This window comes from Rhinoderma darwinii, chromosome 5, assembly GCF_050947455.1.
Source record: "Rhinoderma darwinii isolate aRhiDar2 chromosome 5, aRhiDar2.hap1, whole genome shotgun sequence".
Taxonomy (NCBI): Eukaryota; Metazoa; Chordata; class Amphibia; order Anura; family Rhinodermatidae; genus Rhinoderma; species Rhinoderma darwinii.
Window position 1 is genome coordinate 59,177,405 of NC_134691.1, and position 15,470 is coordinate 59,192,874.

Consider the following 15,470-nt stretch of genomic DNA (forward strand, 5'->3'; position numbering starts at 1 on the left):
GTCATCGGGGCATGGTCACAGTCCCCGTTCTCTGCTTAATCTCCCTTCACTGTGTGGAGTGCGCTATGATATCCATTGTGTTTATGCTGCCTGGCCCTTCTTCTCTGCGCTGCTACATAGGAATGAACTAGACAGTCTGGGCGTTCACAGTAGCCTGGAGCCATCTAACATTAGAGTAGGATCCAGTCCCACTAGTAAAAAAATATCCTACACTTATATCAGAAAACTCTCCTTCTACTCTTGCCACGGACAACATAATGCTAAACAAGGTTCAATAAAAACTGTAATTGGTTTATTCCGGGATTCGTGGATTATAAGGCTATGTTCACACGGGGTATTTTGCCGAGTTTTTTGACGCGGAAACCGTGTCGCAAAACTCGGCAGAAACGGCCCGAGAACGCCTCCCATTGATTTCAATGGGAGGCGTCGGCGTCTTTTTCCCGCGAGCAGTAAAACTGCCTCGCGGGAAAAAGAAGCGACATGCCCTATCTTCGGGCGCTTTCGCCTCTGACCTCCAATTGACTTAAATGGGAGGCAGGAGAAAGCGTACTTCTCGCTGTTTTATGCCCGCGGCGCTCAATGGCCGCGGGCGAAAAACGGCGCGATAATCGCCGCAAAAAATCGGCGTGCAGGGAGAGGAATATCTGCCTCAAAGTTCCAAATGGAATTTTGAGGCAGATATTCCTCCCCCAAAATACTCCGTGTGAACATAGCCTAACACTCTGTCGATCTATCTCCTGTCTACTCTATATAAGGCTCTGTTAGGAGCCTCCATTGCACATCCGATCCAACATGCCGGAAAAAATAGCACAGCCTGCAGTGCTATTTTATTCAGTAAACCGACGTACACCATGATGGAAACCCGATGGATCACATTAAGGTCAATGGGTTTCTTTGGGGTCCGTTGGTGTTCTTCATGCTACAGAAGCGGTATTTCCAGTTATTCCTTGTTCAGCTTCTAGGACCAAGCATAACAGCCGAAAACCAAACGCAGACATGAATGAAGCCGAACTAACACACACAAAATATAATTTTTTATTTTTTTATTACATAGCAGTGAGTGGAACTGACAATAATAGGATTGGTAAAAGGGGAGACAATGAGGTATAATATATAAAAAATAAAAATAGGCATGTAATTGCATTCTTTTAGTATTTTTTTTTATCATTACCAAGGCTTTACTAAAGAAAAGATGTGATGAGACGAAACCTTTAACCAGTTCAGGACCCGGCTATTTTGCGCCTTCAGGACCAGACACCGTTTAGCCATTTTTAGCACGCGTTAGTTAAATGGCTATAACTTTTTTATTTCTTGGGCTAATGACGTGATTTTTGCGATGTTTTTTTCCGTAGACAATGCAGGTTTCGTTTTTTATCATTTTTATACACACCTTTTTTGCTATTTTAGAATTTTTATTCATAAAGTTTGAAAATAATAGTAAAAAAATAATCTTTTTTACCTTTCAGCTATTTATTTTTTTTGGTAATAACATCGTTTTACCCTAAAATAGACCTTTTATTTGTAATCGTCATTGTTTACCGTAAATTTTAATATATTACATGTCTATATTAGGGTAATTGGGTCAGCGCTAGCGTTACAACAATGATTGGCGGGGGGGAACGTTTTTTTTGGGGTGGGTATTTTATGTGTATTTATTATTAAATTTTTTTTTGCACTTGACTTTACTATTTTTTTATTACTATGGTCTGTCCCTCAAAGGTCAAAAAAGACCTTTGGGGAACTTTATATATTTTTTTTCTTTCTTTTACACCATGTTTTTCCACTGTAACTGGATCTGCACAGCAGCCCCAGCTACAGGGGAAACCAGCCCGCTCATAGTGATGATTGTCACTAATAGGGCTGTGCTGGGTCTAGTAAGACCCAGCAGCAGTCTGTCAGTAACGGCACCCGGCGATCATGTGACCAGTCACATGATCACCAGGAGGAATAGAGATAGTGGCGCTGCTGCTGTCTCTATTCCTATACACAGCGTTCATTGAGCGCAGTGTAAAAAGACATCGGAGAAGACAGAAGCAGCGAAAGCTGCTCCTATCTTCTCCTCAGGGTCCCCGGCAGTCACTGACAGCCGGAGACCCGACATTCAGCTGCCCGATCGCGCGGGCAGCAAGTTAAAACCTGAGCCGTAAGAAGTCTATGGCTCGGGTTTTAAGGACCCTGACCGCTGGCCGTAAAAACACAGCCAGCGGTCGGGAACCAGTTAAAACGTTGTGGTAAAGCAAGAGACTGGTTGTTATTGGGCAGCTTCTTTGCTGGGAATGGAAGGGACTACTATCCCTGAAAAAGTGAATCTTTAAAACGTAGCATATAATATATGGCGATTAAAAATAGGCCAACATGCTCAATAGCTCATAATCCTATATATGAAAAACACCCATCACCAATATTACCTAAGGATGCTTCAAACATATATATAGATATCTGGGATAGGATTTAAACAGCATGTGCTGAGGTAACCAACACAAGAAACTGATGTCATATATACATTTGGTCAGTGTATAGACCCTGCAATCATGGCTTTTCTAAGCAAAGGTCACTTCATTTGTAATATGACTTTAAGGGTATTTCAGCAAAAAAGAAAATCACTATAACCCTATACTTCCCCTAGCACTATACACCTATGCCTAGGCAGAATAATCTCCCCGGAAAAGGTGCCCCACACTTGAACCTGTCCCTGTAGCACCCTAAATGCGCTTTAAGGTCCAATATTTAGCCCCAAAGAACAATAAAGAATAATGTCAACATTGAGTTAACTGGTTGCCGACACAGGACGAGTATGCTCGTCCTGAGCGGCGAGCACTTCGCGCATTAGGACGAGCATACTCGTCCTGTGTGACAGCCGTCTCTGCCGTCTCTGTGTGTGCGATCGAGAGCGGGGCAACGGCTGTAATACACAGCCACGGCCCCGCTCTGACAGCGGAGAGGAGAGAAACATCTTCTCTCCGCTGTTAACCCTTTGAACGCCGCGATGACAGCTGATCGCGGCGTTCAAAGAGAGGGGACTGCACATTGATCGCGTCACAGAATATAACTGTGACGCGATCAAAGCCCACAACTCGTATGGCCAGACAGCCCAGGGTCCAGTGAAGGACCCCAGGGCTGTCTGAACATATTTCCTGTTGTTAGGGCATACTGAGGTATGTCCTAACAACTGCCTGTGTACGATCAGTAACAGGCTAATGTACTGGCATATAGATCTATGCCAGTACATTGCAGTTACAAAATAAAAATCAAAATAATAAATCCCTTTATGGGATTAACAAAAAAAGTTAAATGATTGTAAAAAAAAAATAATGGTAAATAAATAAATAAAAAGTAAATAAAATACACAGAAACACACATTTTTTATAATAAATAAACTTTTTAAAATATAAGTCCAAAAACATGAAATAATATAGACATATTTGGTATCGCCACGACCGTAACAACGTGTACAACAAATGTATACCATTATTTATGATGATCGGTGTATGGTGTAAAAAAATAAATATTAAAACTGCTGCGCAACTGCTTTTTTTCTGCATTTTAATCTAATTAAAAATTTATAGAAATTAAACGATAATGTATTTGTACCAAAAAATGGTACGTACATAAAGTACAACTCGTCCCGCAAAAAACAAAGTCTCATACAACTACGTCGTACAAAAAATAAAAGCGTTATGGGCGTCGGGATGCAAAGAGGGAAATGTAAAAAAAATTGCTCTGTCCTCAAGGCTAAAATTGGCCGTGTCCTTAAGGGGTTAAGTATACCAGATGTCCAAACAGTGTTTCCCCTTTGAAGGTTCATCAGGTGACCTTAAACAAAGATGCAATGTGAAGGATAAAGGATTGGCTCTGGCTGGATCAGTAGTATGTTGTCTACTCACAAAACCATGGTATCCAAATGGTGTGCAGCGCTCCATTCAGCATCACAGGACGCTCAAGGCGTGAGGAATAAATAACTACTTGCTCAATGATCTAGTAGATCTTTAGAGCGTTGAATTCGTCTAGGTTTGCACCAGCAACTCCTTTGGTGTCTGGCAAACCCCATGGGAGCCTGGTAATTAACCCCTCATTTGTTTGGAAGACTTAGAGGTGCCACAAGTAGCACACTCCACTTGCACTGGCAGCCACTCGGGCGTATGGCAACACCTTGGTTGTTTGGCAACCCCTCGGTCGTTTGGCAGCCCGAGTGGTGCCACAAGAAGCACACTAGGTTTGCACCAGCAACGCCTGGTGCATCTGGTGACCCCTTGGGCACCTGGCAACCTGTCAGTTGTTTGGCATCCTTAGTGGTGCCTCAGGGAGCACACTAGGCTTGTACTGTTAAATCAATTGGGTGTCTGGCAACACCTCGGTCGTTTCTTAGCACCAGTGGTGCCACAAGAAGCATACTAGGCTCGAACCGACAACCCCTGGTGCGTCTGGCAACCCCCATCTGGTAACTCCTTGAGCACCTGGCAACCCCTTGGTCATTTGGCAGCCCCACTGGTACCACATGTAGCATTATACGGCCAGCATTATACAGCTATTGCCATTAATTTTGCCGGCATTTCTGCGCATGGTCAATGCGGATCTACATCCCCAACATTAGTACTTGGAGATCTCCTTGAAACAGCCATCTACGCATGGATAACAGGGAACTCCTTCCGTGATTTTATAAATGAATGGTTTCCCTGTGCCACACGTGTGCAGAGAGGATGAAATAATGATGTAGTTCCATACTAAAAATACGCACGCGCATTAGGGGGAAAGGGGCATTCCAAGCTGTAAACTAAAACGCTGTCCCTATAACATATAAGATGCATATGACCTGTAAATTGCTGCTGGTAAACACAAATAAAAATATATGTGTCATCTGACACACTGATAGACAAATTAAATAGAATGTCAGGGGCCCCCTAAAATATGAGCTTGGGGGACACATGGTCGCACGAACCACAAAATTATGTGTTAATGACAGTTATTTTATATGGTGTTGTGTATTTCTCTTCCCCTTTCCCTTTTTTCCATATGTATATGTACTTACCTTATTAGCGACCCCTATGTAAGCTGTACAGGTTGTACGAGCAGGTTCCAGAGGTTTCTATCTCCAGGCAGATGTTTCCTGGAGAGCAGCTGATTGGACAAAGGTCAGCTGTCAGACCGTGTTTCTTCGTGGTCAAGCAGTCGTCTGTTTATTAGAGGGGCGGACTTGGTCTTTTATTAATTAAAATCTGGAATTTTATTGGTGATTTTAATTTATGGTTATTTATATATTTTAATTATTCTTTATTTGGTTACCCTTAATAAACATCGTGGCCATTATTATCCAAAAAATCAGTGTTGTGTGTTTATTTTGGTTTATTATTTTGTGGGTTGTGTGCTACCACGTCACTTCCGGGAAAGGGACTCTCTCAACAGCCACACTAATCTCTTCAGACGTCTTGGTGGTATTTCTCCGCTCTACAAAATACAAGCAGAAAAGTTTTGTCATGAACCAGCAGTGTAAGACTATGTTCATACAGGGCAGATAAGCTGCATAAAAGTGCACAGCGCATCCTTTCCTGAACCAAATTGTGGTGCGGTTTTCAATTGGAATCTCCCGTGCTCAATGCATTGGTTAAAAAAAAAAGAAGCTTATACTTATCCCATGTCATAGCGACGCGTCCTGACACTGCAACCAATGTGACCGCTGCAGCCTGTGATTGGCTGTAGCAGTCACATGGGATGAAACATCATCCCAGGAGGCTGGCCTGAACAGAAGAAAGCATCGCAATGAAATCTGTTGAGGAAATTCTGCAGTGTTTATGATACGTGTGAACCCGTCCCTAGGATGGAATCACACGCCACAGATTTTGTTGCAGAAATTTCTGCAACTGAAAATCAGTTCCATTCAACTAAGGCCTGATTTACACGAGCGCGTGCGTTTTGCGCGCGCAAAAAACGCTGCGTTTTGCACGCGCAAAAGGCATTTGACAGCTCCGTGTGTCATCCGTGTATGATGCGCGGCTGCGTGATTTTCGCGCAGCCGCCATCATAGAGATGAGGCTAGTCGACGCCCGTCACTGTCCAAGGTGCTGAAAGAGCTAACTGATCGGCAGTAACTCTTTCAGCACCCGCGACAGTGAGTTCCGATCACAATATACACCAACCTGTGAATCAAAAAAAGACGTTCATACTTACCATGAACTTCCTGCTTCCTCCAGTCCGGTCTCCCGGCCGTTGCCTTGGTGACGCGTCCCTCTCTTGTCATCCGGCCCCACCTCCCAGGATGACGCGGCAGTCCATGAGACCGCTGCAGCCTGTGATTGGCTGCAGGCTGTGCTTGGCCTGTGATTGGCTGCAGCTGTCACTTGGACAGAATTGTCATCCCGGGAGGTAAGAGTGGAGGAAGAAGCCGGGAGTTCTCGGTAAGTCAGAACTTCTTTTTTTTTTACACGTTCATGTATATTGTGATCGGAAGTCACTGTCCATGGTGCTGAACCAGTTTAACTCTTTCAGCACCGTGGACAGTGACTGTCTCCTGCCGTCGCGTACCCGAACATTTTTTGCCGGGTTCGGTCAAAACGAGTTCGGCCGAACCCGGTGAAGTTCGGTGCGCTCATCTCTAATTTGACACTCCGTTTGGATGTTTGTAAACAGAAAAGCACGTGGTGCTTTTCTGTTTACATTCATCCTTTTGACAGCTCTTGCGCGAATCACGCAGTTCGCACGGAAGTGCTTCCGTGCGGCATGCGTGGTTTTCACGCACCCATTGACATCAATGGGTGCGTGATGCGTGAAAAACGCACGATTATAGAACATGTCGTGAGTTTTACGCAACGCACTCACGCTGCGCAAAATTCACGCATCGTCTAAACTGCCCCATAGAGTAATATAGGTGCGTACGACACGCGTGAAAAGCACGCGCGTATATTACGCTCGTGTAAATGAGGCCTAAATGTGGTTGTTTCTGCAGCAGGTGCATGGATTTCTGCAAGTTCCATTCAGGTAAATGTAACTGATTTTCAATTGCAGAAAATGTCTTCAACAAAATCTGCTTTGTGTGACTGCACCCTTATTTCTCCCATGTTCTCTTCTCAGTCAAGGTAAAGAGGATTGGATGGTGGATATGACTCTAGCAGGATCTCACCGAAAGATAAGTCTTTGATAATTAATTCTGTAAACAAATAGGCCCCTTTCACACAGCAGTATTTTGGTCAGTATTTTGCATCAGTATTTGTAAACCAAAACCAGGAGTGGGTCCAAAATACGGAAAGCGGTAAAAAAAAAACCTTTACATTATATTTTTCTCTGTTTATGTTTTAATCCTGATTTTGGCTACCAAATACTTATACAAATACTGACCCTAAATACTGCCGTGTGGGAGTGGTCTCAGACTGGATTCACCCAGAAGTGGTTTTAAAAGCAATGGGAAATATAAAGGAAGAGCTTCTACTTCTACTTCCTCCTTGATTCTCTTCTAGCTTTTGCTCAAAAATCTGCATCAACATCTGCAACAAATACGCGATGTGTGAATCCATCCTAACAGGTCAGATTTTGGGGATTTCCTGTCTGGGAATGGCTAGGGTCAATAATCAGCAGCTCCGATGAACTCACCTTTTTGTGTGGATGGATAAGATGGTGTAATGTTGTTTTGTAGAACGGGAACAGATGACCCGGCCTGGTACTTATTGCTGCTCCTGCGGTCATCTCCACTTGTGGCTTATGTAGGAGAAGCCACAGAATAGCTGTTAGTCACCCGGTGGTATTAGGGGTTTCTATGATTCCTCAGCAGACAGCAGGGCATCTAGTGGAATTGTCTCAGTATAATCCACAACTGGAGTCTAGGAGAGAAGATGCATAAATAAGATGTATCATGTACAGTGGACCTATCACTGCCTGGAATGTCTTAAAGGGTTTGGCCAATCACAAGGAATTAATGGCCTTTCCTCAGTATAGGCTGTCAATATCTGGTCGGTGTGGGTTAAAATACCAGCAGACCCGGCGATCAGCTGTTTATAAGCAACCGTGGTGCTCGTACTATCGCTGATTTCCCTTCTATCTTTATCTGTTCGTACTGTGGATCGCCGTCACTCTTGTAGTGGCGATTCACAGTACTACAGCCTGCTCTCATTCAAGTGAATGGGACAAGGCTGTAATACTTTTGCTACAAGTCTGAACTCTCGCTACAAGTCTCGGCAATTCACAGTACGAGCAGCAACTGTAATGAAGGGGAAGCAGCCCTCGCAGGATAGGCTATTAATTTATTATGACTGGACAATGCCTTTAAGGCTTCCTTCACACACACTTTGTCTGGCCATTTTATGGGGCAAAAAAAAAAAAAAGCATCCAAGAACTCTTATTGCAAACCATGTGATTAAAAAAGTCCTCTTTGCAACACGATTTAGGGTATGTGCACACGGAGTGTTTTCAGGTGTATTTCGGAGCGTTTACGCCTTAAAAAATACCTGAAAAAACAGAAACAGAACGCCTACAAACATCTGCCCATTGATTTCAATGGGAAAGACGGCGTTGTGTTCTGAGGGGGCATTTTTTTACACCTCATTTTCGGAAAACGGCGTGTAAAAAGACGCTTGCGAAAAAAAAGTGCATGTCACTTCTTGAGCCGTTTTGGGAGCCGTTTTTCATTGACTCTATAGAAAAACAGCTCCAAAAACGGCCGCAAAAAATGTGTGTGCACATACCTTTATTCTGAAAAAAACCCCCAAAAGACATAAAAAACGCTACATACAATGACGCATATGAGGAAAAGTACCCCTATGTTCTATGAGTGGAAAACGCAACTAATTGCATGAAAAAAAATGCCAAACCAACCCCTTGCTGCAATTTGCAAAAAATGCCACAGAGGTAAAAAAAAAAGAGAAAAAAGGCACCTAAAAAAGTAATGCAAGTTTTAGAGCGTTTAATATTTCACTATTGACTTTCAGCTGACATCTGGCTGCAAAAAAATGTGGATTTTGTTCCAAAAAAATCTAGGATCACACACACAGTTTTGTTAGTTTTTGGCTTGGTTTTTTGAGCCAAACACAAAAGTGGGCACAAAAGAAAGGAAATGCATCAGTTTTTTCTTTATATCTTTCCTTCCTTTCGGATCCACTTCTGGCCTTGGCTAGAAAAACTGAGCAAAAAAAGGCACCAAAAACTGCATCGAAACTGTGTGTGTGTGATCCTGGCCTGAGTATAGTTAGTATCTATGTATGATCATAACTTGTGTGCTCACTCTGACATTGTGTGGACACATAAAAACCCTAAGTGAGAGCTTGAAATTTTGGCTAGGAGATTCTTGTCTTGCCCTTAAACAAACTGGTTCTATTTCAAATGGACAGCACGCAATTCCTGTCTCCCGGACCTCGCCCAGAGAGAAGTATTTGTAAATTAGGCTCTGTTCACATCTGCATCAGCATGCTGCGCTGTTTTTTTCTGGTAGAAAAATGAACGGACACCGTAACAGAACCCATTAACTTGACGGAACCCATTAAAGTCAATGGATTCTGTGGGGTCCATCCTGCGGCAGTTACGGCACACCCGTTTTATTTAGTTGTTTTGCTCCTATGACAGGGCAGAACAACGGAAACCCTGAATGCAAGTGTGAACATAACCTTAATTGTGTAAACCAGTTACAAGTCAGTTTTTAGGGATTTGATGTGTGGGAAAGGCTGGGGTCATTACTCAGTAGCTCAGTTAGATGAACTCACCTTTTTTGTGGGTGGATAAAATGTTGCAAAGTTGTCCTGTAGACTGGGAAGAGATGACATGACCCGGCCTGGTACTTATTGCTGCTTCTGCGGTCATCTCCACTTGTGGCTTATGTAGGAGAAGCCACAGAATAGCTGTTTGTCCTCCGGTGGTATTGGGGGTTTCTGTGCTTCCTCAGCAGACAGCAGGGTATCTAGTGGAGTTGTCTCATCATATTCCACAACTGGAGTCTAGGAGAGAAGATATATAAATAAGTTGTATCATGTACAGTGGACCTGCTTTGATTGTATGAAGTGTAGTTCGTATCTGTGCACAATCATAGCTTTTGCGTCCTCTCTATGACATTGAGTGGACACATACAAACCCTATGTGACGGCTTAAAAGTTTGGCCTGGAGAATTTCTTGTCTTGCCTATATACTATATACTCACTGGTTCTATTTCAAATGGAGGGCACGCTTTTCCTGCCTCTAGTTCTGGCCAGTTGATTTCTGCAAAGAATTGATGTTGCCTTATGGTGTCACAAAGCCCCTGACGCTGCTTAGATGAATTACAGAAGAGCTGTAAAAAAATAACAGGAAATTGTAATCGATTGATAAACACTAATCAGGTAATCCAGACAATATTTTATATTATCATCTATCTGTCTGTATCTCTCTATATTAGACGGGAATTATATCGCTGCATGTGGCCCTATTCCTTCCATCAAAACAACAGATTTTATGATGGATATTACCGGCGCCTGATTACATTGACTTACAATGGGGTACATCGGGCACTGGTGGTATCCATTGTGTGACGGTACTGGCTATGCGTTATACATGGTAACTACAACGCAAGTATGAACAGAGCCTTACAGAAATATCATTATATACCTAGCCAAATTCTATTATATCAGCTCTCTGTGACCTGTAAGAGTGTGTATACTCACCCCCTCTAGGATGTTCCTTATAGGAGGATGCAGGTTCTCAGGGTAACGGGGACAGCGGATAGAACGCAGGATCCTAGCAGGGTTGTTTCCCTCATAAAATGGAAATTGTCCAACAGCCATTTCAAACATAATGACTCCAAAGGAGAAGAAGTCCACGTTGGCGTTGTAAGGCTTCATAAGTAGAACCTGTAGAACCATCAGGGAGAAGGGATTAAGTTGGGAATAAACTGGATGTGTTGTAAACACTATACTGATAAAATGAGACGTCCATTTCTCACCTCTGGAGCCATGTAGCCTATAGTCCCTGCATGCTCCGTGATCTTTTTTGATCCAAAGATGTTTATTGCTGCCAGGCCAAAATCGGCGATCTTAACGTGACCGGCGCTGTCCATGAGTATATTTTCCGGTTTTAGATCTCTGCAAAGATAAAGGGGGAATTTGGCAAGTGGCAGAGTCATGGAAGGATCACTACACAGAGTGTCCTTCTCAGTGTGTACAGATATATTCTCCCCTAGACGCAATTCTCCCTTGTCCTGCTGTTTGTACAGAGTTTGATGGAGCAGGCCATACCTCTGTATAAAACTGAAAGTATATGGAGGTACAGTAAAAGCCCTATTATGGTTCCGTACAAAGCAGAGCCGTTATATGGCTGCGTGCAAGAGCCGCAAGTGTAACCCCTGTCAGATAACAGCAGCTATTATAACACTGATTATCCTTCTCATATTATTATGTTATTTAAATACCTGTGTATAACGCCCCTTGAGTGCAGATACTGCAAACCGCAGATCATTTCAGCCGAAATAAATCTAAAGAGAAAGAAGAAAACATTTATCATCATCATTAAACAGCAAAGTTTATAAAAGCTAAAAATCAAACGTCTGCTGTACAGTGGGAGAAATGATGAATAAATGACCCACATTGCACATTACCTGGTGGTGGCGATGTCACAAGGAGCTCTCCGACTGATGAAATCACGGAGTTCTCCTCCAGTGATATACTCCATGGCAAAAAACACATAATCCTGTAGAAAAGACAGAAATGTAAATACAGGGCATGATGCCAACGCTACCCGTTCTGGCAGCCTATTAAACAGGCAAATCTAGAAAAAACGCTTATCACAAGCCGACTAGGAGGAATCTGCTTAAAATTGAATCCTGATATGCCGGATGTGGAGGTCTATGGTGAAAAGAGGAAGACTCCTACCTCAGTTTGGAAAGTCGCAAAGGCATGGGTGAAGAGCCGGCTGTGTTCAGTGATCTCCAGGGCCTGACGCTCTATGAGGACGGATTCTCTGGAGTCCTCTAGTAATAGCCTTTTCTTCACAATTTTCACGGCAAGCTGTTGCCTGCTGGACGGATGTGAAGCCAGCATTACCTGAAAAAGAGAGTTATGTCTAGGACATTGCGTTTCTCTAACACAGAAGCTAAACGAGAAGAAGGCAGAAGTATGGGTTGGGGGATATTCACCCTCATAGCTCCCATAATACCTCTCTTCTACCCACATTTGCTCTTCAATAGTCCATATTGTTTGACTTTGTTCACACTACCATAAAATAGTGCACGTTATTGTAGTGCAGAATGTATCACCCCAGTTTTGAATTCTGTCTTAAAGGGTTTATGCAAGATATTAAAAAAAAAACATGGCTGCTTTCTTCCAAAAACAGCACCACATCTGTCTACAGGTTGTGTGTGTGGTATTGCAGCTCTGCCCCATTCACTTCAATGGATCTGCGTAGCAATACCAGACATAACCTATGCACGGGTGTGGTGCTGTTTTTTGAAGAAAGCAGCCATGTTTTTCTAATCTTGGACATTAGAGTGTATTAATACGATGTGGTTTTGAAATTTTTCTGTATGGCAGAAAACCGCACTGCAAAAGCGCATGCGTATTTGATGACGTTTTCCGGCTAATTGTAAGGACACAGCAAATCACGTAAAAAAACCACATGCGTTTTTGCAGGGGGCAAAACCACACTGTGTGAATACGCTGCGTAAAAGCACACAGCGTATCCGCCCTGTTTGCCACAGGGAACTCCGGCCGAAAAAACCGCACCAAATTGTGGTGACGTTTTTCGGCTGAAATGTCCACTGCGGAAAACTGCACATAAGAAAAAAAAAAAAAAAGAACGTTTTATACTTACCCGTAGCCATGTGACGACGTGTCCCTCTGTCGTCCTACAGCCCGGCCTCCAGGGATGACGTTTCATTCCATGTGACCGCTTGCAGCCTGTGACTGGCTTTAGCGGTCAGTTCATATGGGATGAAACGTCGTCCCAGAAAACCGACCTGGACAAAGGAGCACAGAATTCTGGGTAAGTATAAGATTTTATTCTTTTTGAGTTGAGATTTTTGTGGTGGAATCGCAGATTTTCCGCCACAAAAATTGCAACGATTAAACAAATACAATTGACATACTGCGGATTAAAAAACCGCACCGAAGGTCAATTTCTGAGTGTTTTTTTCTAGTTATCATATACGCAGCGTGTGGATAAGATTTGTTCAAATGCCATCCACTCTGCTGCTACTGTATTACGCTGCAGATTACTTTTCAGAAAATGTGCAGTTTTGTGCTACTTTGTAGCCGGCTTATAGAGGATGAATAACATAGTATGAGCTGTGTGAGCACTAGTGTGAATGGGGCTTTGTTGTATCATCGGTGAATTGTGAAGTGAACACTTACCTTTCCATAACTACCTATTCCAAGCACCTTATAGAAGGTAAAATCTGACAAACTGACAGGAGCTGCCACTATATCTATGGTATCCGATGGATGGGTCTCACTTTCTCCTTGAAAGAAAATAAATCAGTGTTAGAAACTCTTAGGCCATGTTCACACGTTCAGAATCTGATAAAGATTTACGCGCAGAATGCCCATCATCACATCCGCTGATATTCCGCATTCAAACAAGGAAATGGGGAATTTTATTTTCCATTCAAATGCAGCGGAAAAAAATTGAAAGCAGAATAATGACTTCGCTTCAGATTTTTAAATCTGCAGCATTCTCGTTATTTGCGCGGATACCGCACATAAAAGCAGCGGATTAGCCCCATTGAATTACAATGTGCTTATCCGTGTGTGATTCCGCTGGCACATCCGCAACAGAAATTCAAGTATCAGCCATGAAATTCTTGCACGGATTTTAGAAATCCACGTCGGATTTGCCTCTAAACATAGCCTTAGTCAACTATACATGTTTGTTTTACATCAGGATGAAGCTAGACATCACCTCGAAGGCAAAGTGACTTCTAAACATCTCTGTAGTGTGAGGACCTTGCAAACAGCTTTCCATATCTCATCTTCCTGGGGCCTCATGAATGCAGCATGGAGGGGAGTGTAGCCCAGAATTGGGAATAACTGCGCTTACACCAACATTTTTAGGTTTTGGGTGGAACAGGGGTTATTTTCCATCTGGGGACGCAGATCTTGAAATGCACGCGTTTTTGGACACAGTTTTTGTCATGATTTTTTTTTAAAGTTTTTTTTTTTTATTTAGCAAATAGCAAAAACTTGGGGGGGGGGGGCGATTTTGATCAAAAACTATTCCAAACGAATGGTGTATTTTTTTTCTGTTTCCCATTGATTTCAATGGAGGTTTAGAAGCAGAGATTGCTCCAAGACAAAGTATGACACTTTGTTTTTTCCACGAGCAGAGACAGAACGCCCAGAAAAAAAAAGCCTCTATCTCTCATTGAAATCAGTGGAAGGAGATTTGGGCCATATTTTTTTGGTGCCAATTCATTATCTAAATCGGTGCAAACAAATGCAGTGTGAACTGAACCTTAGGGCTTATTTAATATTTGGCTAAAGTCTGGTTACCATCCCATCCCTCATCTAAGCTTCTAATAATTGGAAACATAGTATTAAGTCATCACTTCTACTTTGATGTATTTACTGACAGCTCCTACCTGTTTCCAATTTGCTCCTTTGACTTTCAGGAAGAGTTTTCTGTCTCTTGGCAGTCCTGCTATTAGACAGATGGTCGATCCCGGATGTGAGGAGCTTTTCTGGTGTTTTGAGCAGCAATCTATACCCCTTTCCTGTAGGGCAGTAGCTGGCAGATGTTGGGCTCCTCTCCAGGTCCTTCTCTCTCTTTCTCTTCAGGATGTTACTTTCCCCATCGCTGTCTTGGGTTCTCTTTAGGATGTCAATTTTAGGATTTGAGTTTTCATATTTCTCTCCTCCCTTCTTGTAAGAGGTCCGATCTCTCTTTCTGTTATTCCTCTTCCTACTCCTTTTCCCCTTCTTATTGATGTAGTCTGATGCCTCCACTGGAAGCCCAGCTAATGTCATGGGGGGCTCCTCATTCTCAATAGGTTCCTTTTCTAAGATGGTATCAAGAACCTTTCTCTTCTGAGGTGGGTGTTCTTCCTCACTCTCCCTACTACTCCTCACCTCTTGTTTATCACGCTTTCTTTTTTTGTTATGTCTCATGTTCGCTAAGAACAGCAAAAAAATCGCCTCCTCACTCTAGTCGGTGAAGAAACACAAAGGATTTTTGCTTTCCTTCTCCCTTCAGCCAGCCGCAACGTGATGTCATAAAGGAACATGGAGTCATTGGATTCCGCATGACATCATAAAAGAACATGCCATCATCAGCAACCAGATGAGCTGCCTGTTTGCAGGACCTGATTTTATCATACAGTATAAACCCCGGTTTTCCTGCTCCCTAATCCTTTAGGTTGGTCCCTCAGACACCAGTTGATTGCAGGGAATTCTACTGATAGGAATCCTGCATTAGCTGTTAATTCAGTAAATGGGGAGCAGCAATACCAGACTCAACCCATGGGCAGGGGTGGCGCTGTTTCTTTTAGAAAGCAGCCATGTTTTCTGTAATGTCATACAACCCCTTTGAGCTGATTTTAT

The 15,470-nt window shown here is 42.9% G+C and overlaps 2 protein-coding genes across 2 annotated transcripts; both read right to left on the reverse strand.

Moving 5' to 3' along the window:
- Positions 1-7,712: 7,712 nt before the first annotated feature.
- On the reverse strand, positions 7,713-10,785 carry LOC142652443 (protein kinase C delta type-like). The gene is made up of 4 exons (XM_075828083.1): positions 10,608-10,785; positions 10,109-10,237; positions 9,678-9,908; positions 7,713-7,805 (listed from the first exon to the last, which is right to left on the reverse strand). The coding sequence occupies exons 1-3, from the start codon at positions 10,782-10,784 to the stop codon at positions 9,771-9,773; spliced, it is 444 nt and encodes a 147-aa protein (XP_075684198.1). The 5' UTR covers position 10,785; the 3' UTR covers positions 7,713-7,805; positions 9,678-9,770.
- A 67-nt stretch (positions 10,786-10,852) lies between these two features.
- LOC142652462 (protein kinase C, brain isozyme-like) lies at positions 10,853-15,069 on the reverse strand. Its single transcript, XM_075828100.1, has 6 exons — positions 14,513-15,069; positions 13,287-13,393; positions 11,811-11,981; positions 11,537-11,628; positions 11,351-11,413; positions 10,853-11,024 (listed from the first exon to the last, which is right to left on the reverse strand). Exons 1-6 carry the CDS (start codon positions 15,036-15,038, stop codon positions 10,853-10,855), a joined length of 1,131 nt encoding a protein of 376 aa, XP_075684215.1. The 5' UTR covers positions 15,039-15,069.
- Positions 15,070-15,470: the final 401 nt, after the last annotated feature.